Below are 26,427 nucleotides of genomic sequence, written 5' to 3' on the forward strand. Positions count from 1 at the left end.
TCCCTAATAAACACAAATAAAAATTATATATGTGTTACATTCTACACATTAAAATTACTTTTATAAAATATAAAATTTATATACATAAAAACATACATCATATACAGTTGGCCTCTGAACAATGAGGAAGTTAGGGGCGCTGATCCCTCACACGGTCAAAATCTGTGTGTAGGGGCACCTGGGTGGCTCAGTAGGTTAAGTGTCTGACTCTTGACTTCAGCTCAGGTCATAATCTCACAGTTCATGAGATCAAGCCCCATGTCGAGCTCTGCGCTGACAGCGCAGGACCTGCTTGGAATTCATTCATTAATTCATAGTCTCTCTGTCTCTCTCTCTCTCTCTCCCTGCCCCCCTCCCTTTCTCTCTGCCCCTCCCCTGCTTATATGCACTCTCAAAATAAAAAAATAAACATTAAAAAAAAAAATCTGAGTTGGTGTGCCTGGGTGGCTCAGTGGGTTAAGTGTCCAACTTCAGCTCAGGTCATGATCTCACGGTTTGTGGTTTGAGCCCCGCATCAGGCTCTGTGCTGACAGCTCAGAGCCTGGAGTCTGCTTCAGATTCTGTGTCTCCTTCTCTCTGCTCCTCCCCTGCTCTTGCTCTCTCTCAAAAAAAAAAAAAAACAAAAACAAAAAAACCAAAAAAACAAAAACAACAAAAAAAAAACATTAAAAATTTACAGGGCACCTGGGTGGCTCAGTCAGCTAAGTGTCCGACCTTGGCTCAGGTCATGATCTCGCGGTTCGTGAGTTCAAGCCCCACATCGGGCTCTGTGCTGACGGCTCAGAGCCTGGAGCCTGCTTTGGATTCTGTGTCTCCCTCTCTCTCTCTGCTCCTCCCCCACGCATACTCCCTCTCTCAAAAATAAACATTAAAAAAAATTTTTTTACAAAAATAATCTGAGGGCAACTTTTGACTCTGCAAAAACTTAGACTACTGTTGACTGGAAGCCTTACCAGTAACAATCAATTGACACGTATTTTATATGTCGTATGTACTATGTACTGTATTCTTTTACAACAAAGCTAGAGAAAAGAAAATGCTATTAACGTCATACGGCAGAGAAGAGACATTTACAGTACTGTGTTAAAAAAAAAAAAAAAATCCATGTATAGAGGGACCGGGGCAGCTCAAACCCATGTTGTTCAAAGGTCGACTGTATAACAAATGTGACTAAGGCCAAGTAGATATTTTAAATTTTTGTCTGACTTACATTAATTTTGTTTTCACTAAAGATTATCAATGCTTCAGTGAGAGCAATAAAATTGAGTACGCCTTCTGGTAAACTGTGGCTTATACAGTGACTGACAGACTGGGTTTATGCTCAGTATATCCTATGAGTTATCAAAGACTCAGACACACACAGAGAGGTACAAATGGGAAGTTCTTTTATGGCCTTACTTTACTTTCTAAAATAGGATATTAACTTTTTTTTTTAAACGTTTATTTATTTTTGAGACAGAGAGAGACAGAGCATGAACGGGGGGAGGGTCAGAGAGAAGGAGACACAGAATCAGAAACAGGCTCCAGGCTCTGAGCTGTCAGCACAGAGCCCTACGCAGGGCTTGAACTCACGGACCATGAGATCCTGACCTGAGCCGAAGTCAGCCGCCTAACCGACTGAGCCACCCAGGCACCTCTGATATTAACTTTTCAATCCTACCATGTCTGTTGGAACTCACCTGAGCGATCACCTGCCTTGCCAGCAGCATGGCATGGTGAGGAAGTCACAAGCCCTGAAACTGAACTGCCTTGGGCTCAAGCTGGGTTCCGCTACCTGACCGAGGGAAATCACTGAGCCACTCCGTTCATCCGTTTCTTCATCTGTGAGTGTGGTTTACAATACAGCCCACACCTCGTAAAACCTTGTAAAGAATTAAATTAGCAACCTGCATGGAGCACTTCCCCAGTACTCTGTCACCGCACTGTTATTTCTGAACAATCTTTTTAAGTCATGTGGCCATTTTGAAAACCTAGGTTAACCGAATGAAATTAAATCATGTAATCTCTTAATCTCTGTTCAAATTATAATAGATTGCAACTGCACAAACGAATAAGAGACAATGATACCACTGACTCGCTCATGTCGAACTTGAGTATCACAGGACCACTGCACACACGGATAGAGCCTGGAGCCTGCTTCAGATCCTGTGTCTCCCTCTCTCTCTCACTCTCTCTCTGCCCCTCTCCTGCTCACATTCTGTCTCTGTCTCTCAAAAAAGAATAAACGTTAAAAAAAAATTTTTTTAACGTTTCAAGATGTTTATTAAATGCTCCATTGTCCCATGCTGGAGGCTGGTGATGATGATGCCTATCCTGTGCACGTCCCCTTCTAAAGGAAGGTCCTCTTCCCCAGCACAGTTTAGGTGGCCCTGTTCTGTTCATTTGTTGGCTTTAATTTATTTACTTATTTGAGATAGCGTGAGCAGGGAGGGGCAGAGAGAGAGAGAATCCCAAGCAGACTCCGCACTGTTAGCACGGAGCCTGACAGGGGGGCTGAAACCCACCGACAGCGAGATCACGACCTGAGCTGAAACCAAGAGTTGGACGCTTAACCAACGGAGCCAGGTGCCCTAGGTGGCCCTGTTTTTTAACACTATACCCCACATTTCCCTATCCACCACTCTCACTACAGTCAAGTAAACCTAATCTAAAAATGTCCTTCCATATGCTAGTGGACATCCATTCCTTACCCTACACTACCTCACTCTAGTGTCCCACCCTTCCTTATAGGAACAGACTTCTCTACATAAATGCCATAGGGTTGTCAATCACAAACCTTTTTATAGACCCTGCCAACAGGGCCATCCACTTGACCCAATCTCAGCAGAATACTTGGGCCAGAGTTCTTTTGTCAGGTCTAATATGAACATTCTCTGGGATCTCTGATAATGCAACCCTCAAGCAGCCCATGGCCAGCAGGTGGAGAGAAACTAAAGGAGAATAAATCAATGCAAAAGCAAATAGAACCAAGAGACATTTGCCTAATCAATTTTATGACTTACAAATGGAAAGAAAGTTTCATTTTTATTTGTGTCCTTCACAACGGCCCCTGAATCCAGAATTCCGGCCAATGACTACGGGCAATTCAGGCTTAAAAGCCTCTTGTAAGACGGTCTAGGAACACAGTTGTTATTTTATAACAAAGATTTTAGGGAAAAGCACATTCCACTGCAGCCTCACAAATCGATTTAATGAGGCCACCTGTCTCTTGGCAGTTATTAGAAATTAATATAGAACCATATAATAAAAGAATGAAAAAAGACTCTTAAAAATGTAGGCTGCACAAGTAGGAAAGAGCTACTAACTGAAATCACTCCATTTACTAAAATAAGTACTCATTAGCGACAAGATACAAGGGAAAAAGGCAATCCGGTTCATGAGATTAAAACCATTTGTTTTCAAAGGATTTAGCTGGCCCTATAAACAGCTGACATTTAAGCAGGATATTTTACAACAAGAGAAAGCTTCCAAAAGGCTCCCTTGTCTACACAAGACCATCTCTCAACCCTCACACCACACTAGTATTTCTCCTCTCAGACTTCCAATAACATCAGAAATACGAACGCATTCACAAGAGTTAAACCAACAGGAAATCCCCACGCTATGTATTATGCAAATTACAGTGGCAGACATCAGAATTATGAAGAGTAAACTGCCATAAAAGTCATTTGTGAAAACAGTCTTCCAAGATAAAAAGATCTGCAACCACAAATAATGGAAAATATGTTGTCATTAACAATGTTGGGATCAACCACCACACTGAATTTTCTGTTAATCCAACTGTGGCTATTTTTCTTCTCCATTAAAAAAAAAAAAAAAGTCTGGGGGAGCCTGGGTGGCTTTGTTGGTTAAGTGTCTGACTTTGGATCTCAGCCCAGGTTTTGACCATCTTAGAGCTCAGGCCCCGTGCTGGGCTCCACACTGGGCCTGGAGACTACATTTCCAAAACAAGCCCGATTTTCTACCTGTCCAAATACACGTACTATTTCCCAAAGGCAAGTGCTAGTGAGTAAGTATGCCGCTTGCCAATCACAAAAAGGATCCAATCAGGCAGGTCTAACAGGAACTCTTCTCAGTGTAAGTCTTTTCTTAAAAGCTATTACAATGAACCACGGAGGGGCACCTGGGTGGCTCAATCCGTTAAGCATCCAACTCATGGTTTTGGATCAGGTCATGCATGATCTCATGGTTAGTGAGACTGAGCCCCACACCGGGCTCAGAGATTCTTTCTCTCCCCCTCTCTCTGCCCTGCCCTGCCCCTCCCCTCCCCTCCCCGCGCGCGCGTGTGTGTGTGTGTGTGTGTGTGTGTGTGTGTGTGTGTGTCTGTCTCTCTCTCTCAAAAGAAACATTTTTTAAAAAATGAACCTTGGAAACTCACACTTAGCTAAGAACAGATTAATAAAAAGAAAATACATGTGTGTCTCATTTTAACAAAATCCAATTGTTAGAAAAGATAAACCACAGAATTTTTTTTTTTTTAAACGTTTATTTTTGAGAGAGAGAGCGAGCACGAGCAGGGGAGAGGGAGACACAGAATCCAAGGCAGGCTCCAGGCTCTGAGCTGTCAGCACAGAGCCCGACGCGGGGCTCCGACTCACAAGCTGTGAGATCATGACCTGAGCCGAAGTTGGACGCTTAACCGAATGAGCCACCCAGGCGTCCCACAGAATTTCCTAAACCACAGAATTTCTTAAAACAGCTACATTCCAGTGTTGTTTTCAATAGGAACTACCTGGCAGACAGAGATGGGGGGCGGAGGGGTTAAAATGTTGATCTCTGAATTAACTAAGCTACCCTCCCTTATCCCCCAAAGCTCCACCCTTATTTTTTAGGAACTCCTATAAATAGTGTGATAACTCCATAAATTAAAAAAAAAAAGAAAAAAGAAAAAAAGGAGGGGGGGGAAGAAACAACAGTGATATTTTAAGAGCTTAAAAATACAGGGGTGCCTGGGTGGCTCAGTTGGTTAAGCATCCAACCCCACGTCCAGTCTGTGGAGCCTGCTTTGGATTCTTTCTTGTCTGTCTGTCTGTCTGTCTCTCTCTCTCTCTCTCTCTCTCTCTCTGCCCCCTGCTCATCCGCTCATGCCCCCCCCTCAAAAATAAACATTATTTTTTTTAAAATAGGATTTCTAGAAAAAGGTTAAGACTATAGAACACAGTTGCAAGAGAGCCTGAAAGTTTAAACCATGGAAAAAGTTAATCACTATACTGGTTCTGCTGCATGTACTCTGACCATCAATTACTTTCTCAATATAATTCAAGGTGTTCATCAATCTTTCAAGGTTGGAGCCCTGGCTGCCTCAGGGAGCTCAATTCTTTGGTGTACTAACTAGGCACAGAGATCAGAAACTATATTTCCACCCATCGGAAGAGTCTCTGGAGGGGATAAGGACAAAGATTCCCCTAAAATTCTCGTACTAACTTTACTCCCTCCTGCTTCTCTTGGGTTTTACTGAATCTCGGTTAGTCAGCTTCAGGGAAAAGCACCAATACTACCCTCTTAATTTAGATTAATTTAATCTTGATCCACGGGGAGTAATAAAAATAAAACCTTCTAAGAAATCTTTTTTTTTTCCTTTAACACAATTGACCCTGGTATTCTGAGAGGTATGTTCAAGTAAAAACATTAACAGCAAGGGGAAAACAGGCCTGTAGAACTCATTTTATAGTAAGATTTTATCTAGGATACTGTTTTCCTTGTTGTGAGGCTATCTGCAAAAAAGGTTACAGTCAGACACAAAATGGAGAGATTGAAATATTTATACTGGAGAAGATTAAAAGTGAGACAGCCTTCAATATATAAAATACTCCTGTGCTAAAGAAAATGGGTTCTTCTGAGACACTATCAATGAATGCACTTTTACTACAATTCAAGACACATATTAGCTTGAGTGTGAACCAAATAAGGGTGGCAGCCACAGGGAAGTAATAATGAGAGAGAAGAAACTGGGGTTTGCCCATTCCCAGAAGTTAAATGAGGTTTTTGATCACTAGACAACTCTGTACGCAAGCACAAACACCCTAGATATCGGAAGTAAAGGCCAGACTTTCTTGTTAAACAAGGGAAATTACATACATTCAAATATATTCAATTAACTTCCCCCCACCCCTGACAAAACTCCAATGAAATGACAGTAAAAGAATAAATTAGGAAAAAATAAAGGGGGAAAAAAAAGGAGGGTGAGGGTGGGAAAACACAGGTCCGGTTATAAGCCTTTTATTATTATTATTATTTTAATGCTTATTTCTTGTTTGCTTTGGGAGACAGCGAGCGAGCGTGCACAAGCGATCAGGGGAGGGGCAGGGAGAGGGAGACAGAGGATCCGGAACAGGCTCCCTGCTCAGAGCCTGACATGGGGGGCTCGATCCCACAAACTGAGATCATGGCCTGAGCTAAAACCAAGAGTCAGATGCTTATCCACCCCAGCGCCCCTGGTTGTAAGTCTTTTAAAAGAACCGTTCAGACCCCTAGGCACTTCGCCTTTCTTTCAATTGTAGGTTTTAGTCCCCACAGAAGCTGAACAGGAGAGTCTGGTTCAAGAGCCCTTAAGGACAGCAGAGGACCACATGAGGCACCAAACAGAGGACAGGATTCAATAAGACCCTGAACGAAGCCAGCCCTAGACACAGACTGAAGAAGTCCCTCAGCACCAGGTCAACAGCCCCAGAGAAAAGGCTCTAGCCACTGAAATGGGGGTGGGGGGCAGTCACCTTGGAGAGAAGCCCTTGGTAGACCAACTCCACCCTAATACACAGAGCCCAAATCAGCTTCTCAGAATTTCATCTTGATGCAGGAATGAAATTTAAGGAGAGCTTCCATTAGGAAAGAGAGTTTAAAATGGCGGCGGGGGTGGGGGGGGTGGGGGAGGGGGTGTCTCAGAAACAATCCAGTAAGGATAAGAAAACCTCAACAACTGTAAATAATATCCTGAGAAAAACCACAGAGAAACAAAATCAAAGAACAAAAGTAACACTCTAAGAAATAAAAGGTGCAATGAACAAGATAAAAAAGGGCGAGTAATAATCCAAAATGTAGAATACAAAGCAGATGATCAAAAATGGGAGAAAACGCAGAAAAAAACAGAGAAATCAGTCTGCATTTCAATATGCAACGAAGGGTATATCAAAAAAGACAGAACAAAGAGATTACACTGATAGGAAATTATCCAAATGCTAGTATCAGAAATGTTCGAGACTTGAGGAAAACGAAAAATGTCTGAATGAGTTGGTACATAGTCAGTGCAACAAAGGGGTGGGGGGAGGAACACGAAGACACATCATGAAATTTCAGAACATTGTGGATAATCATCCACATTCTGAAAGCCTCCTAAAACACTGTTGGGGGGTTGGGAGGAGGGGGCCACACTCAGAAGAGGTGAAAAATCAGAACAGCATCAGCCCTCTTGACATCAACAGACGCCAGAAAGCCACAGAGTAATCCCTTACAAATTCTGAAGGAAGGCTGTGTACCTAGCTTTAGCAAGAACCGAAACGTTTTTAAATACGAGCGCTCAAAGTTCACCTCCCATGCACGCTCCCTAAAAAAGCTACCATAGAACATGTTCCACAAAGCAGGGAAAAATCCAAGGAAGAAGACCAGTTCTAGAAAAGGAGAGCCATGAAGGAATGTCTAGGGTGAGGGAAAAGAAGTCGATAGACTGTTTTTAATAGCATACAGGCACTTTATTTGGAATGTGGGGGTAGATTCCAGAAACAAGAGCCAGTAGATGAATGAGCAGGCTCCTCTGGGGAGGTGGGCACAGTGGGGTGGAGACTCCCTTTGTTACAAGCTTTACACTCTCAAGGGGACTCCCAGCAGGAGAGGAAATGCCCACATCACTTTACCTACACAAGAAATCTACCTTGAACGTCATGGATTGCATACTAGTACTCAGTGAGTGACACACGTGTGTTCAATGGAACTTACTTTGTCCCCTGTATCATCATCTCTTACCTAGAGTTTAAAACATTCACCACGGATCTACGTAACAGGACAGCATAAACTACCACAATTGTAGAACACAGATTTGTGGCACTTGATGAGTCAGAAAAAGAGTTAAAACTTCCAAAGAAAGTTCTTCCAAAATTTCAATGATGTCTAATAACTAGAATTATCTTCACAAGGACTGGGGATGTATCTTTCTCCTATATTTTGCATTTTTATATCTATGCTAGTGGAACACTGCCAGAAGTCAGCTGACAAAGAGTCCACAGACACATGGAGGCACTTGCAAAACTTTATTACACCTGTACATTGGACCACTTCTATTTGGGCATTTAAATAATTCTCAAAGAAACAACAGATCATGTAGCATAGGCCATATGAAATTTCGGTTATGAAAAAATTTGATACAAAATAGGAAAAATCTGGCTAACTCCAATCTAAGACCCTTAAGACTTCGAGCAGTCTTGTTTCCCTTCCATTAAAAAGAGTATTTTAGGGGCACCTGGGTGGCTCAGTCGGTTAAGCGTCCGACTTCAGCTCAGGTCATGATCTCGCGGTTCGTGGGTTGAAGCCCTGCGTGGGGCTCTGTGCTGACAGCTCGGAGCCTGGAGCCGGCTTCCGATTCTGTGTCGCCCTCTCTCTCTGCCCCTCCCCTGCTCGTGCTCACTCGCTCGCTCTCTCAAAAATAAATAAACGTTTAAAAAAAAAAAAAAAAAGAGTATTTTAAAATTCCAAATCAAGTTTCTTGGCTTTAAGCCTACTGATGCAAATGAACAATTTTCCTTTAATAAATTATGAAACACATTCAACACTTTGAAAACGATTTGCAACCATAGTTGTGAAGGCGGAGTACCAACGGATACTTACATTGACTAATCCAAAATAGTGCTCATTGACTGGAAACTGTTCTGGACCAATCTCTTTCTCTAATGCCGAGGCATTGGCGCCCTGTAAAATAAAAATTAAAACAAACGAAACAGCACTCTTAGTATTCGTAGTATTTTCATAACGTTTCGGTTGTACGTGCATCACAGAGACATCCCTTAAAAAACTGTGTTCCCTTTCACCACGTAACATTACTGAAAGAAAATAAAGGATGATAGTGAAGAGTGAAGGATTTTAATAGTAAGTCTAGTTTGCAAGAACTTTCTCAGGAAAGCAAAGCGCGGATCAAGAAGCTGTACTTATAACTTGTGACTTTTTTTCTAGCTAGCGGATTAAAGCCCCTGCTGTACCCGTGCCCTAACGGGGTATAATTCGACAGCCATCTCAGGGAGCCGAAACCAAACACACATGTAGTAGGTGACTTAACTGTTCCTCCAAGTTTGACCTGACGGATCCCCACCCGGGACCCACAGTGACAAGCACGCCGCGCGGGGCGGCACGGACGACCGCACAGCCAACAAGCAGCCAGTCTATGAAATGTGACGGCCAGCTCTGGAGCAGAGTCGGAATGATCGGAGCTAGGTTTACATACAAAAGCACGCCTAGTTCTCAAAAACATAATGTTAAATATGAAAAAAAAGAAAAACTGAGCTTAATGCATACATAAAGACTAGCACCCGGCCAGCGGGCTTAAGAATGAATGGATGTTAAACGTCCTTGAGTGGGTGCTGAAGAGCACTGGGGCATTGCAACTGGGGGTGAAGGATAAAAAAGGGAAAAACCAAAACGAAACCCAACAGAAGAAGGGCCCGGCACAGACCACAATCACGTGTCGTGGTCTCAGGAATACGACCGACTCAACTCCGTCCCTGAAAAAGAGGGGAGGTGGGGGTGCCACTAGGGCCCTGTGTACTGGCACACGCCCCTAAATGGACTCCCAACATAGCCGGAGAGGGAAAAAAGACAGCAACACTGAAAGCATGATACCTCTAGGTATGTGTACTTAAAACTCCCAAGAAAACATCCCCCCAGACAAAACCCATGCAACATCACTCACAAAATGCCGGCGGCCACTCTGCAAAGCTGCAGTAAAACCACACGCACACACTGCCTCCTCCGGGGCACGGACATGAAATTAACACCACCTCGGTGCTCAGAAGACCTTGCCGTTTCCTGACTGAGCTCCATCCCTGGACTGGGGAAGGCCAACCTTTGTTAGACAACACATCCTCAACTTCCTGATTGTAAGCACTGATTAGAGGGGCTGGGTGGATTGGTGGTCAGATTCTACCAAAACAACACATTTCCTCTAATGCCCTCCAGCCATCCAGCGCTGGTACATAAACATGACGCTGCCTTCGTTATTTATTTTTTTTTTTATTAATTTGGGACTCGTTTTAGGCTTTACACAAAACCTTGACGGAATCGCTAGTTTACAAACACCCTTTACTTCCAATTTGGCTATGCCCTGTGTTTTGACATCAAATTCAATGATCACAGCAACTTCGAGATCCACTGAACAAATCTGTCTCGGTGGGAATGCTGCAAGCCCCACCCTCCACCCCTGCCAGCTCAAGTACCATGTCAAAGCTTCCTCACGTATGTTGAAAACTATCAGTAACCCGGATGTTTACCACTTACCATACGAATTCAAAACAATATTCGTTTAAATAAGTACAACCCCTCCCCCACAAAAAAAGAAGAAAGGCTCTATGATCCAAAGTACAACCTCATCACATCTATTTATGTGGACAGTAAAATGTCAGTGCACCTAACTCCGGAAAGTGTTTCTGGCCCGTGGGAAGAACAGGATAACACGTGAACATTCTCTCTCCAATGTAATAGCAATCACATGCCACAGAGCACGTATTCTCACCAGTCCAGATGACCCATTCATCCCCCTACCCGTGACATATCATGCATGCTCTGCTTAGAAATCCCTCTCCCCGTCCGCATCCTCAAGGTAGTTTGGCTACGGATCAACTTACTAGCTTCTTTGTGCCTCAGTTTCCTAACTGTAAAAGGAAAATGTCACCAACTACTCTATAGGGCGGCTACAAATTAACTGAATTGAAACCTTGGTGAAAGCATCCGCAGTGCCTGGCACAGAAGCAGGTGTCCCATAAATGATGGCTGCCTTCTCCCCCTTCCCTTCAAATTCAAGGGGGGAAGAAAAGCTACTCTCATTAGCCAGTAATGATCACAAATATCTGCTCCAAACAATAGCTAAGAAATAGCAAGAGAAAGAAACAAAGGCACAAGAAAAAATGAGATAGCTATCATTAAAAAAAACAACTTTGGCCAACCCCACAAAGCAGTGCAGAGGTATAGTCACTGTACTGTCCAAAAGTCTAACAACAAAGCAAAACCACAATCCAATCGGAGGTCTGGGAGAAAGATGCTAAGTGTGGGAAGGTGGAAACAGCCATAAACCATAGTCATTTAACCTTTCTGGGTTTAAGACGCTTCATTTGCAAGATAAAGGAGTTGGTCTCCACTGATTTTCAAAACCTCCAACTCCTCTACGTTGATCTGTTTGTTGCGTTTCCAAGTAATCCATTACCCAAATCAAGGTTTTCACAGCTAAACATGTTTAGAAAATTAAAAGACAAGGTAATTTCTACAGTCTCTTCTAACTCAACATTCTAACACTACCGATCACTTATTATCAACCCTCCTGAGGACATGTACTAGATCAACACAAAACTCTAGGAAGTCCAAGCCAACCCATAAATGCCAAGCAACACAATTCAACAGGGAGAGATTACAGTGACAGATGGAGTCAGGGTAGCAGATCCAAATGGAAAGTACAAAGAGAGAACGGGATTTACTTTATGACAGTTCTAAATTAAAGCACAGCCTAGTAACATACACCTTACCATGACAAGGACGCTGTATAGCAGATTCTGTGAATGTGCAGGAGATACTCTTATGGCATGAATTCAAGATTTTCTCTGCGGAAATTATCAGAGTACAACTCTACTCTAACTCCATGCCAACTACAAAGGCAAAGGGTAGACGAAGCAATTCAGTTTCTGATGACTGGTTTTCAACACTACAGTTAGACACAGCTGGGGAAAAACAGCCACCAAGCCAAAAGTTTGCTGTGTAATTTTTAGTATCTGTAGAAGAGTTCTCTGTGTCGTCACCCCTTGAAGATTTTGTTGGAAGTTGGCAAACCCTTTTGTGTCAAATAATGGTCAACAAGCACCCCAAGGTTTAAACTGAACCTAGAATAAGTCAATATCCAATAGCAATGGCTCTGAACAACTCTCTATCCCTACGCTTGAGAAATATGATCCTACTACAATTAACAGTGGTTTACTAAATCAGTGATGCTTTACCAGGACAAAAGAAAGAAATGGTGGCATGCTCAAGTAGGAATTTTTGCTCTAACGCTTTCATACGTATAGGTATCAGGATTCATCTGTTTTGTAGGAGTACATGACACACACACACACACAGGAAGAAGACGTTCTTTTTGGAGTTTCTGGCTCCGTTTTTGTAACTTACACAAAAGGTTATTTTAGACTCAGTACCTATTAGTACAAAATTCATCATAAGGACGGAATTAGATATCCCTGACTCTCTGATGAAAACAACCAAATGGTGGATGAATTTTAATATTAAAAGATAAGAATTTACTGAGCTGATGAGAAAATAAGGAAGCTGCAGAGAACAAAAAACAAAATGATGGGGGAACCCTGGAGGCTAAGCCAATGCCAAAGAGAGATTTCACGCTGAGGGTTAACTGTCAACACTAGTGACCTTTACACGCTCTTCTGACAGCTGAATGAAACGGAGTGCAGGGAAACCGAAAACTTCGGGAGATAGAAAGGCCAACAGAAGACCTGAGCATGGGCACTGAGATCCCAAAAGGGCTGGATCGTCATGTCAGGGGGAGCAAGAAATAATCCTGTACCGCAGGAGGAGGCAGCAAGGAAATGCGCCCGGCATGTCCTTGGCACTGAGAGTGGAGGGCGTCTTCCGAAAACTCACAACCCCAAGCTGACTTATGAAAGACTGTAACCCAAATTCATGCCAGCTGTATGATCTTACAGCAAAACCACCTGAGCAGAAAATGTAATTCAGAGAGACCCTGAGATGACAGTGCCCTCTTCACCCTACAACCGCAGAACGACCAAGTTCACCCTGGAAGATAAAGCCAATCCACCCCACAAAAAGTTCCCACAGATAACACTCCAAGAGACCTGAGTTCACAATCAAAACTCATACACATACCCAAAGCCACAGGAAAATAGAGTACTCTATGAATAAAAGCCAGCAGAAGCACAGATGGCAGAATGAGACTCTCAAGACATTTAATATCAGAACTATTTCCGACATGATACAGAACAAATGCATAACATGTGCCAAAAAGTAACACTGGCTTGATTTTAAGAACAAAGATGAGATTCTAAAGCCAAAGCAGATTTTTTTTTAAAGAACCAAATAAAACTTTTAAATATAAAAATTATAATAATTGAAAGTAAAAACTTAATGGTGGGGAGCCTGGGTGGCTTAGTCGGTTAAGTGTCTGACTTTCAGCTCAGGTCATGATCTCACTGCTCCAGGGTTCAAGCCCCACATCGGGCTCTGTGCTGACAGCTCAGAGCCTGAAGCCTGCTTCAGATTGTCTCAGTCTCTCTGCCCCTCCCCCACTTGTGTGCGCTCTCTCTCTTTTTCTCTCTCAAATACAAATAAACATTACAAATTTTTTTTTTAATTGAAAATGGTAACTAGAGGGACAGTAAAAATATCAGAAGTTGGGGAGAAAGGGATGAAGAAGCAGAGCACAGATTTTTAGGGCAGTGACGATATTCCATGTAATACTACCATGATGAATATGTCATCATACATTTGTTCAGACCCACAGAATGTACCCCAAAAGTAAACAGTAACACAAACTATGGACTTTACCTGATTATGATGTTTCAACATAGTTCATTAATTATGACAAATGTACTACTCTGGTGGGGGGGGGGGTGATGGTAATGAGGGAGGCTATGCTCACACTGGGGCAGGTCTATATGAGAAATCCATATATCATATGGGAAATCCAAAATCAATTTTGTTGTGAACTAAAACTGCTCTTAAAAACAAACAAACAAAAAGAAAGACAGAAAGACTTAATAATTAAATCAGAAAAAAAAGAAAAACTCAACGGCTGTGCCAGAGAAACAAAGTTAATATTGGATAATATTTTTTTAGTCAAGATTCCTGTCAATATAATGCCAGTAATCCACACTTTTTTACACTTTTTATTAAAAATAGGGAATGTTTTATGGAAAACTATCTCATGGAAGAATGGGTCCCTTGTTGAGCTGCTGTAGAGACCGCGGCATACTATTAATGACACTGACCCGGACCTGGCAAAGCTAGAGTCCTGGGTCTGGTCCTGGCCATGCCAGCAGCTAGCTGTAACAACTTGAGGCAAAATGCTTCTCTGTCTGGACCCCGGTCGTCTCACGTGTAAGACCTTGATCCCTACTGCACCTCTCATCCCCACACTCTAGCAACGTGTGGGAATCTGCTGGATCGTTCAATCTCATTAAGATGTAAAGGATACAATGTTGGATAGTCTATGGAAGGTCAAACATTAAGTTCTGAAAAAAAACTCAGGATGTATTTTCACATCCTCAGAAAGCCATCCGATCGGAGAATGTGCAGGCCATGGAGTAAGCACCTCCGTAAACCTGCCTGCTGTGGATTCCTAGAAAGGTGAGCAATGCTTCTTTTTCATGCCAAAAAAAAAAACCCATCCAAGTGAAAGGAAAGTTGAAGCAATATACACACCTTTGATCTATCATTTTGAACACACCATCTGCAAACAGGAAAAAAAGAAAATAAGCCAGCCAGGGGAAGGCTGCTTCTGATGAAGTCTTTTTCACACGGTCATTTTTACATGGAGCACACGCCTCTCTGACTGCTCTCCAGTCTGCCATTACAAGAAAGACGCAAGAGGACGCAATCCATGAGGAATAAAAAACGGTAGCACAGTAAAAGGACGGACATCTAGAAACATACTTATCAAGTACGCTAGCTTTTTTTTTTTTTACTAGACAGTTGCAGTGAACTATTAGTTCCCAGACAAATTTGTTTAAAACAAGTATAATAAAATACAATGACATTTCCCCATTCTCATGTTTCAAATCCTATCTTAGAATCCAGTGTTTGCCATTCCAAGTGTAACACCGAAGGGTCACACCAGGTCAGTACCCAAAGGAAGACTGCCAAAACAGGCAGGAAAGGCTTCCCGAAAAGGAGACAATCGAGTGACCCTGGTAAACTAAGAAAAGTTCTGGAGCCACAGGAAGAACCCACGCGAGGGTACGAACACAACAGAGACAAAGTGAATCTGAGCCGTGAAAGGATGAACCCAAGTACAGAAGACACACGAAGCAAGTGTCTTAAAGGGGAGAACGGAGAACAGGAAGGCTAGAAGCCCACATTTGCACTTCTGGATGACACTGGGTCCCTGAAACTGTATCAGAGACGACAAACATTTGTATAAAAAACAAACAAGCAAGCCATTTCGTACCCTAAGTGTCACGCATCATAAAAATCTTCTGAAAGCAGCAGACCTTCCTAAGAGGTGAAATTCACCAAGTATAGTATCTGCTTTCTACCCAGCCCTGAGCGGAAAGTTGTAGAACGTGACCGTCAAAGTGTCATTTAGTGAGAAGTGAGACGAATTTGGTGGATCTACCATTTGCTTTTTCAGTAAAACAGAAGACATGATGGCGTATATCTCCCTACTAAGGGTAAATAATGGTCTGTGAGACTTTTTCCAGGAATTACGTATGTGTCTATTAGGTCTAACTGGGAAACTTATTTCTCATTGTGAGTTTAAATCAAGAGAGTTTTGATATAGAGGGTTACAAAAGATTTAAAAACGGTAAGAAAAAACCGCAAAGTCATAATCCAACTGGGGCGTGTACAGTGAACAATTAGCTTTTCATGATGACCTACAGGCAGAAAACTATTAAAAATAAATGTAAAGTTACAGAGAAGAAAACAGTATCAAACTATGCTAGTATGCAGCTCGTACTCCAGGATATCAGGACAGGAATGACCCCGAGAGCAGAAAATGGGGGACATTTCCATCACGGTGTTCCATCGCGAGCAGACAGAACTAAAAGAGCCCAAGCCTTGAGCTTTTCTCCGCAGGTATTTCCATACAGCTGTACACGCTGGTGAAACGAGAGCCCGGAACACGAGCAGCCACTTCGACATTCCAGCCCCAGGCAGTGCGGGGGGCCGAGTGACCTGGCCTGGTTCTAATAGGAGTTCAACCACAGCGTCACTGCCTCAAATCGCTCCGCCTCGCTTTTCTCATCAGCAAGGTGAGAGAGACCAGACTCACGGCATCGACTGCAAATCTAAAATGCTCTCATTCGAAGATAGTTAGCAGCAACACAGAATCACAACCAAAGTGTGAACTTTGGGCAAAATATTCCCAGTATTTTGAATTCGTGCTCCAACTTCCTGATCTGCAAAACAGGGCAAACACCCTTATTATGGCCTGTTTTTTAAAAATGTATCGATTTGGAACAATGTCTGCAACAGAAGGCACTAAACACAGTTCCTTTACCCCTTCTTACCCCCCCCACGCCCTTCAGATCAACCGCCCAAAAGACTGAAATTCCCAAAGTAACCGACAAGGGCGTTGGACATTCCACGCTGATGTGCAGCCATCCCAAGAACCTCTGCAATGGCCTCCTCTGGTGCGACCTCTGCCATCAAAGTGAAAACGTAGTCCGCAGAAAAGGGTTCTCAACCCCGAGCCAGACTTCACAGCGGCACCGCATCCTCGCAGGGTTATCGCAGGGCTGCAGGTGCCGTCTGGGAATCCGGGACCGGCACCGAGCAAAGCCCCCTGTGGGAAGACAGCATATGGTGCAAATGGCACCCCCAGAGGAGGGAGGTACGGTCTCCGGCAGGAAGGGGGGAGTCCGAACGCCCTGCTGCATCCCTGAACTACGACACAACCAGTTATCAAGCTCTGGAAATCATGCTCCTGAAGGGCCCCAGCCTCCGTTCCCATCACGGGCCTTCTGAGAGCCATCTGTGTAAGTTCCGTGGAGAAGGAGAAACCATCAAACTTTATTTCCAACGGCGTATGTGAACATCCCATCCTCCTCCCGTCTTCTATGCTACTCCAAACCTTCAACCCTATCAGGAAGACTTCTGGCAGGTTCTCAACAACACAACTCTTTTCAGGAGAAATTAAAGCAGCTTACTTCCTGCTTCAGATGCAGCCACAGGAACACACGTGTGGTATGTTACCCACGTAAAATTCCCCATCCAGCAATTAAGGAAAATCCAATTCTACAATTAATCGTTGGCCAAATCACGGCACATTTAAAATTACTCAGGACAGCACTCCCATAATCCTTTTCATCTAACGGTGATATATACACAAACACAGCATGTAAGAAACAAAAACTAAGTTACATACGTGAATCATTATAATTCAATGATGAATGACCAGACCAAAAACATCAGGCTGTGATTTGAATCTCCATATCCATTAGAACCTCAATGTTCCTATCAGACATGTTAAAAGCTACAATTTTCATATTATTTGCTCTAACACCTTCAATGAAGAGTTATATATTCATGGGTAAATGTGTTATTTGTAGAGAATATTGATATGTAGAAAAGAAAAGAAGATTCAGAGTCACTTAAATCTCTTAACTCAGTCAAGGAACGAAAAAAGTACGAACATGACTCAGTGCCAACAACAACAACCATGTTTTTGATCCGTAAATATTCATGAGACGAGTTACTGAAAAATCTCTCATTAATTCATCTCTGTCAGGAAGTAATGGTGTATCACCACCATCGCCGGGCTTAGCAAGAATGGCTCTGCCAAGCCTTCACATTTAGCTTAACAATACCGAAAAGAAAATTCTCAAAATAGGACCAAACTCAGCATAATGGGATACGGTACTTAATGTGATCGAGCACAATGAATTCTATAAATCCTACTCATCTCAATACCAAAAAACTTTATAAGAAATTTATCAGATACTCTCATGGATAGTTATACTTTTTTTTTTAAGTTTACTTATTTGAGAGAGAGAGAGAGAGAGAGCGAGAGAGAGAACACACCCAAGAAGGCTCCACAATGTCAGCACAGAGCCCAACGTGGGAGCTTGAACCCACAAACCATGAGATCATGACTGAGCCCAAATCAGGAGTCGGATGCTCAACTGACTGAGCCACCCAGGCACCGCGACAGTTACACATTTAAAGCATATCTGAACCCCCTCACTGGCACCTTACCTACAACAAAAAAGGGTAAGATTTGGTTTTTACAGCAGCTTGTGGTGAAGGCAATGCACAGATTCACCTACTTTGGTGAACAAATAACCAGAAATGTATCATTGTTTTAAGCTCTTTCTGCCATATTCGTTATAGTTTTTACATCCTATTTTATCAGGTGGTAGAATTTTTGGCACTATAAAAACAAGGAGCCCTGGACTGGTACTGGCCAACTTCATACACCTGACGTGAGTAACTGATTTGTAAGATAATGCTCGGTTTCTGTATGATAAAAACATGTTCCACTTTCTTCCACCTGTAAAAATATGCACACTTCATCTTCTCAACTCCCGGGTTATAGGATAACGGCCTATTTGTAAAGTCCTTCACATCCTTGTGAAGAAAACCACTATACAGATACAAGGTGTCACTAAGTTGAAATGAAATCACAATTCCTGAGTTACTCTGTCACTACAACAAGAGTTCATACTCCAGATTCCAGAGGCGTACTGTACCTGCTCACCCTGATACAAAGTAAAGTTACCACCAAACTTAGTTTTGTCAAACAGAGAAAGGAACTGCAGCTGGACTACGTGCGGTTACGTCCAACGCGTAAGGACAGGTGGAGTGACGCCGTGGAACGTTGAAGCTCCTGGGTCAGTGCCACCACGAGCCCACTGAGCTGGAAAACCTGTCAGAACCAACCATCTCAGAACACGGACACCAAGCAGGGGGGCAGCTGACGAAGGCAGAGAGAGCACAGCGCGTGCCTCGGCCACCAGCCCGTCCCCCGGCCCTGCGGCACTGGCGGGCACAGGGCCCACGTGTGGGGCATGGGCTGGTACTGGGGGGCGGTCGGGGACCCTGCCCTCCTAACACTGGGGCTATGCACCCCGTCATACTGGAGGCAGCCTGGGGCAACAGCACACATACTTGCATTTGTTTCCACCCTCTTGCACTGCGTGAACTTCCCTTTCTGGATTTTTTGGGTGGTGGCAGGGGTGACCGAGACATGTGGGTAAATTTCTGTCAGGTCACAAGGTGACACACAAGGTGATAATTAAGAGAAACTACAGTACCCACGCACCACAAAGAATACAGATTTTGCAAAGTTGTTTTGGGAAAGTCACTGCACAAACAGATGACTACAGCCCTCAACAGCAACACTGAGAAAGAGGAGAATCTGATTTCTAGAGTCACCACAATGTAATATTCAAATGGTCCAGTTCTCATTTCAGAACATACAAAGAAACAGAAAACCACAGCACTGTGAGAGGAAAAAAAAAGAATTTGACAAAAACTACCCTGAGGAATGCTAGATGTTAAAATTACTAAGGTGTTAAATGAACGGTCTTAAATATGCTCAAAGAACTAGAAGAAAGCAAGAGCATGTGTATGAATAAATAGTGAATATCAACAAAGAGACTGTAATAAAAAGGAAACTGAACAGAACACCAGGAATTATTAAGTACAACAGCTGACGTAAGAAATTCAGTAGAGAGGGGCGCCTGGGTGGCTCAGGTCATGATCTCACAGCCTGTGAGTTCGAGCCCTGTGATGGGCTCTGGGCTGACAGCTCGGCGCCTGGAGCCTGCTTCGGATTCTGTGCCTCCCTCTCTCTCTGCCCCAACCCACTCGCATTCTGTCTCTGTCTTTCTCAAAAATAAACATTAAAAAAAATGTATTTTTTTTTTAAAGAAATTCAGTAGAGGGGTACAATGGCAGATTTGAGCAGAAAGGAGAAAGTATCAGCAAACTTGAAAATGAGGAAATTAAAATTATCCACACCAAACAGCACAATGGAAAAACACTGTAGAAAAATGAGCTGAGGGACCTATGGGACACCATCAAAATACCAACATCTACATCAGGAGAATCCCCAATGAAGAGGGAACAAAAAGAAGCAAGCAGGAAAAAATGTGAAGAAATAATGGCCCCAATTTGATGAAATACCTGAATCTACATATCCAAGGATTTCAACGAATTCCAAGCAGGAAAACCTCAGAGGTTCTGACACATTATAGTCAAACTGTCAAAAGACAAAGACAGAATCTTGAAATTGGCAAGACAAAAACAACTCATCACATACAAAAGATCCACAGTAAGATTAAGAGCTGATTGTTCATCAGAAATCTGTAGATGCGAGCAGGCACAGGGATAAAAAGTGTCGGGGCACCCGGGTGGCTCAGTCGGCTGAGCGCCCAACTTCGGCTCAGGTCATGATCTCGTGGTTTGTGAGTTCGAGCCCTGCATCGGGCTCTGTGCCGACAGCTCGGAGCCTGGAGCCTGCTTCGGAGTCTGTGTCTCCCTCTCTCTCTGTCCCTCCCCTGCTCGCTTGCACACTCTCTAAGGAAACAAACATTAATTTTTTTTTTTAAAAAGTGTCAAACAATTCTGTAACTGCAGAACTATCTTTCAGGAATGAACAAAGAGTCAGGACATTCCAAGACAGGCCTAGGGGGATTCATTGCTTTTTATTTGGAGAGCGCAAGAGCTCGTGAGCAGGGAAGGGGCAGAGAAGGGGAAGGGCAGAACCCCCAGCAGGCTCCGAAGCGGGGCTTGAACTCAAACCGTAAGATGGTGACCGGAACCAAGATCAAGACTCAGATGCCTAACCCACGGGGCCACCCAGGCGTCCTGCCCCACAAGACAGGCTTAATAGGGGGATTCATTACTAGCAGGCCCGCCCTCCAGGAAAATGCTAAAAGGAATCCTTCAGACTAAGATGAAAAGACACTAGGCAACCACTCAAAGCCATGTAAAGAAACAAAGAAGACAGGTAAATACAACTGCCAGTATTACCGTACTTTTGGCTTTTAACTCCCCTCTTTTTCATACAGGATTTAAAAGACACATCAAACAACAAGTATGAATCTGTGTTAATAGGTGCACAATGTATGGATGTCGCCTGTGACAACAATATAAAGGCAGAGACGAGGGATGTACAGATGCAGAATGTTTGTATACTATCGAAAAGGAGGTGGTACTATTCAAACTAAGTTGTTACAAATTTGCCATGCTAATTGTAACACTCAAGAACACTGCTAAGAAAATAACTTGAAAAATATACAGAAAAGGGAATCAAAATGGTACATTAAAGGAATCAAGTAAATAACAAAAAGGCACTAACGGAGGAATTAAACAAGGACAAAACTAAAATACATAAACAAATAGAGTAAAACCTTGGATTGCGAGCAACTTGTTCTGCGAGTGTTCCACAAGAGGAGCAAACATTTCTAATCAATTTTAACTTGATAAACGAGCGACGTCTTGCAATACGAGTAGTACATGACGCCCAATGTCACATGATCACAACTGCACCAATGGTTCTTCTCTTTCTTGCTGCGGGATTGTGGGGGATCACCTCCCGTGCTTAGAGGCTCGGTCTCAGGCCATGGTGCTTGGCAGAAATCAGTGATTTTTCAGAACATCAGAAGGTACCCACAACTGGCACTAGAGTATTTTTGTCACTTCAAAGCACCTGTGGACGGCCCTCTGCTTTTCCAGACAAGAGAAAGCTTAGGGATGCTTTGCTTCACTCTAGGTCAGGCTGCCTGCAGATGTAGACCCTTTCCTCTGCTGCCTTATTGCCAGTTACATTAAATACAGTACATAACAAGAGTTTATGAATACTGTACTGTACTCAACATCCACACGAGCATACACAACGGCCCCATGAAGAAAAAGATTCCAGTGAGCCAACAGATAGCAAGCAGTGATTCCATTAGTGATAGTTGTCCTACACAATAACCCTCCTCTCGTCTCCCTCATACCAGCCAGGAAGGTTTTCAAAGGGAAGTTCAAGTTAATTTATTTTTGTTTATATTTTGTATTTTCTTTATTATTTTGTATTATATTACAGTATTGTAATCATTTTTATATGAATGTTTTTAGGTTGTGGAACGAATTAGCTGAGTTTCCATTATTTATGGGGAAATTCACTTTGACAGACAAGTGTTTGGATTACAAGCATGTGTCGGGCATGAGTGATGCTTGCAAACCGAGGTTTTACTACCTTCTACCAAGGCAGAAGTCCTTCCTTATTAATAATTACTTTCAATGTAAATGGCTTCAACTCTCTAACTGGTAGAGATTTGCTGAACAGACTTAAAAAACATGATCCAAGTATAGGATGTCTATAAGACTCATTTTAGATTAAACAACAACAAAACAACAAGCAATTGAAAGTTAAGGAATGTAAAAAGATATCCGGAGGAAACCGTAACTAAGAGAGGGCTGGAGGGGAAGCTATTAATTTCAGACAAGATAGATTTTTAAGTCGATAAAAGTTCTATGTATAACTGAAACCAATGTAACATTGTGTAAAATATACCCCCCAAATCTTATAAAAATACTGTATTATAGACTTGAAAGATCTAAAAAAGCAGACCTTAAATGTTATCGTGTGACACACACACACACACATACACACACACAGCAATTATGTGAGGAAATGGAGATGTTAATCAACCTTAAAGTGGGTAATTATTTTGCAACACATATATGTATCAAATCACCACCTTAAACTTGCATATGTTATATGTCAATAATACCTCAGTAAAACTGGGGGGGGGTGGTAGATATGAGACATTATATATTAATAAAAGGTTTAATCCATCAAGACAATATAACAATTATAATACGCACCAACCTACAAAACCTCAAACTATATCAATAAAAAATTGAAAAAAGATGGTTGCGTAGGAGAATCCTGACCTCACCTCCTCCCACAGACACAACAAATCTGCAGCTACCAATGCAACAACGGGGAGGGGGCAATGTGCTGAAAATCAGTTAAACATATCCTCCACAACAAAGTCACGTCAACAAGGGAAAGAGAGGAAGAGACACTATCTTGCCAAAAACCCCACCCCTGGTGCAATGACCCACAATCAGGAATCAAGAGGAACCTCACTAATAAGGAGCATCCCTTCAAGCACCTGAACCCTTGGGACCTGCACCAGAGAAGACAAACCCTCAACACATCTGGCTTCGAAAACCAATGGGACTTACATCAAGGACAAACAGGGCTGTAGGAAACAAAGATTCTGCTCTTGGAGGGCTCGTGTGCAGACTCATTCGTCCAGGACCCAGGGCAAAAGCAGCAGACTGAAACACACCTAGCCCATGTGATGATCCATTTGCAGGCCAGAAAGGAGCGGCATGTATATTCAAAGTGCTGAAAGGAAAAAACTTCCAACCAAGAACTCTATCCAGCAAGGTTATCACGTCACGTCCCCCGGGCCTGGTGTCCAGGAGAGGTAAGAGTTTTCCAGACACGCAATAGCTAAAGGAATCTGTCACTACTAAATGACCCTGACAAGAAATGTTAACTTCATAGGAACAAGAACACATAGGAAAGTAAAAATCCTACTGGTAAAGTAGTAAAAGCACATACATACATAGTAAAAGTAGTGAAATAATCACTTTATAAAGCTAGTATGAAGGTTAAATGACAGAAGTAGTAAACATAAAACTTCCATAATTAGTTAAATGATACACAAAATAAAAAGATGCAAAACGTGACATTAAAAATATAAAACATAGGGGAGGAGGAGTAAAAATGCAGAGCTTTAGAATGCATCCAAACTTAACTTCCCATTACCTTTATAATAGACTTCTACATATAGGCTCTTAAAAGTGAGCCTCATGTAAAACTAAAGTAAAAACCTACAGCAGATACTCAAAAGATAATGGGAAAATAAGTATAACACTATAGAAGGTCATCAAATCAAGGAAGAAAGCAAGAGAAGTAGAAAGGAACAGAGGAAGAACAAAACACACACACACAAAAACAATTTACAAAATGGCAAGAAGTACACACCTGTCAGTAATTACTTTAAATGTAAATGGCCTCAAATCTCCAACCAAAAGACAGTGACTGAAAGAATAAACACACAAGAGCCATCTATGTGCTGCCTACAAGAAACTCACGTCGGATGTAAGACACATACAGTCAAAGTGAAAGGATGAATATATGTACCATGTAAAATACCACGCAAATAGAATCCAAAAGACAGGTAGGGTAGTTATATCAGACAAAATAGACTTTAACACAAAGGTCGTAATAAAAGATAAAGATGGATATTACATAATAATAAAGAAGTCAATCCAACAAGAAGGTACAACATTTGTAAATAAATATTTAGGCACCCAACATAGGAGCACATAAACATACAAAGCAAATATCAACAGACCTAATGGGAGAAACTGACAGCAATAGTGAAGGCCTTTAATATCCCACTTAAATTAATTGATAACCCAGACCAAAAAATCAGAAAAGAAACAACAGCCTTAAACAACACATTAAACTAGATGAACTTAATAAACATATGCAGAACATTCCATCCAAAGCAAAATAGGTATTTTTCAAGTGCACATGGAACATTCTCCAAAACAGATCCTATGTTAGGCCACAAAACAAGTCTTAATAATAATGTAAGAAAACTGAAACCATATCAAGTATCTTTCCTCACTACAATATGACTAGAAATCACTTACAAGAAAAAAACAGAACCAAAAATACAAATATGTGGAAATCAAACAGCATGTTACTGAACACCCAGTGGGTGTTCAAAAGGGGAAATCAAAAAATATAGTTCAACAAATTAAAATGGAAACACAACACACCAATATCTACGGGATGCAGCAAAAGCAGTTCTAAGAGGGAAGACTACAGCAATACAGGTCTACCTCAAGAAACAAGAAAAATCTCAAATAAGCAATCTAACTTCAGGTATAACTCTAATAATAGATTTTCTAGTTCCTTTAGGTTTTATACCTAAGGTTATTCTAACTTTGGGTGATTTATACCTAAGGTTATTCTAACTTTAGGTGACTTATACCTAAAGTTAGAATAACCTTAGGTATAAAACCTAAAGGAACTAGAAAAGGAAAAACTAAAACCAAAGTTAGGAGAAAGAAGAAAATACAGATCACAGCAAAAATAAAATAGAGACACTATTCAGAAAAGATCAATGAAACCAAGAGTTTCTTTTCTTGAAAAGATAGAAAAATTGACAAAGCTTTAGCTAGACTCACTAAGAACAAGAGAGACAGGGCTCAAATAAATAAAATTAGAAATGAAAAAAAAGTTACAACTGATACCAAATAAATATAAAGGATCTAAGAGACTATTATGAACAATTATATGCCAACACATTGGACATCCTAGAAAAAGGGATAAATTCCTGGAAACATACAATCATCCAAGACAGAATCGAGAAGAAACAGAAAGTTTGAAAAGACTGATTACTAGTAAGAAGACTGAATGAGTAATCAAAATCCTCCCAAGAAACAAAAGTCTGGGACCAGAGGGACTTCACTGGTGAATAATTCTCTCAAACATTCAAAAAAGATTGAATACCTATTCTCAAACTCATCCCAAAACACTGAAAAGGAGGGAATACTCCCAAACCCGTTTTACAAAGCCAGCTATTATCCTGATTTCAAACCATATAAGAACACACACACAAAAAAGGAAATTTCAGGTCAGTATCCCTGATGAACACAGATGCAAAACTCCTCAACAAAATGGTAGCAAACTGAATGCAACAACACCCTGAAATGATTGTGCACCAAGATCAAGAATGGTTTCACAACCACAAATCAATCAACATGAATCTCCACATTAACAAAATGAAGCATAAGAATTGTATCATCTCTATAACCACAGAAAAGGCAATTGACAATATGCAACATCAACACATGATTTAAAAAAACTCTTAACAAAACGGGTCTGGATGGAATGTACTTCATTCAACATAATCATATACAGTATGGAGATTCCTCAAAAAAATTAAAAATAGAACTACCATGTTGACTATAGTCAACAATATTGTATTATATATTTGAAAGTTGCTGAGGGCAGATCTTGAAAGTTCTTACCACAAAAAAAAACAAAAACTTATGTAATTCTTTAGGAGGATGGATAGTAACTAGACTTATGGTGATGACTGCTTCACAATGACTATCAGGTTGTACACTTGAAATTAACGTTACAGGTCAACCATACCTTAATTAAAAAAATAAACGAATTTTAAAAACTGATAAAACTGAAGGGATAAAGGGACAGCTGTACAATAGTTAGATGATACCCTTTTTCAATAATGGATGAAACACCCAGACAGAAGCTCAATAAGGAAACAGAGGGCTTGAACATCACTAGAAACCAAATAAACCTAACAGACATAAATGGAAGGCTCCAGCCAACAATAAATATACATTCTTCTCCAGTGCAGTTGGAACATTCCCCAGAATACATCACACACTAGACCATAAAACAAGTCTTAATAAATTTAAAACGACTAAAACCATACAAAGCAT

The 26,427-nt window shown here is 41.7% G+C and overlaps 1 protein-coding gene across 3 annotated transcripts in view; it reads right to left on the bottom strand.

Moving 5' to 3' along the window:
* USP12 (ubiquitin specific peptidase 12) overlaps positions 1-26,427 on the bottom strand; it is a 104,313-nt gene that overhangs the window by 39,116 nt on the left and 38,770 nt on the right. For all 3 annotated transcript variants that reach the window (XM_053210513.1, XM_053210486.1, XM_053210553.1), the window contains exon 2: positions 8,815-8,895. In XM_053210513.1, coding sequence (XP_053066488.1) covers positions 8,815-8,895 — 81 coding nt within the window. The remainder of the gene's footprint in view (positions 1-8,814; positions 8,896-26,427) is intronic.

The sequence above is a fragment of the Acinonyx jubatus genome, chromosome A1, assembly GCF_027475565.1.
Source record: "Acinonyx jubatus isolate Ajub_Pintada_27869175 chromosome A1, VMU_Ajub_asm_v1.0, whole genome shotgun sequence".
NCBI classification, from domain to species: domain Eukaryota; kingdom Metazoa; phylum Chordata; class Mammalia; order Carnivora; family Felidae; genus Acinonyx; species Acinonyx jubatus.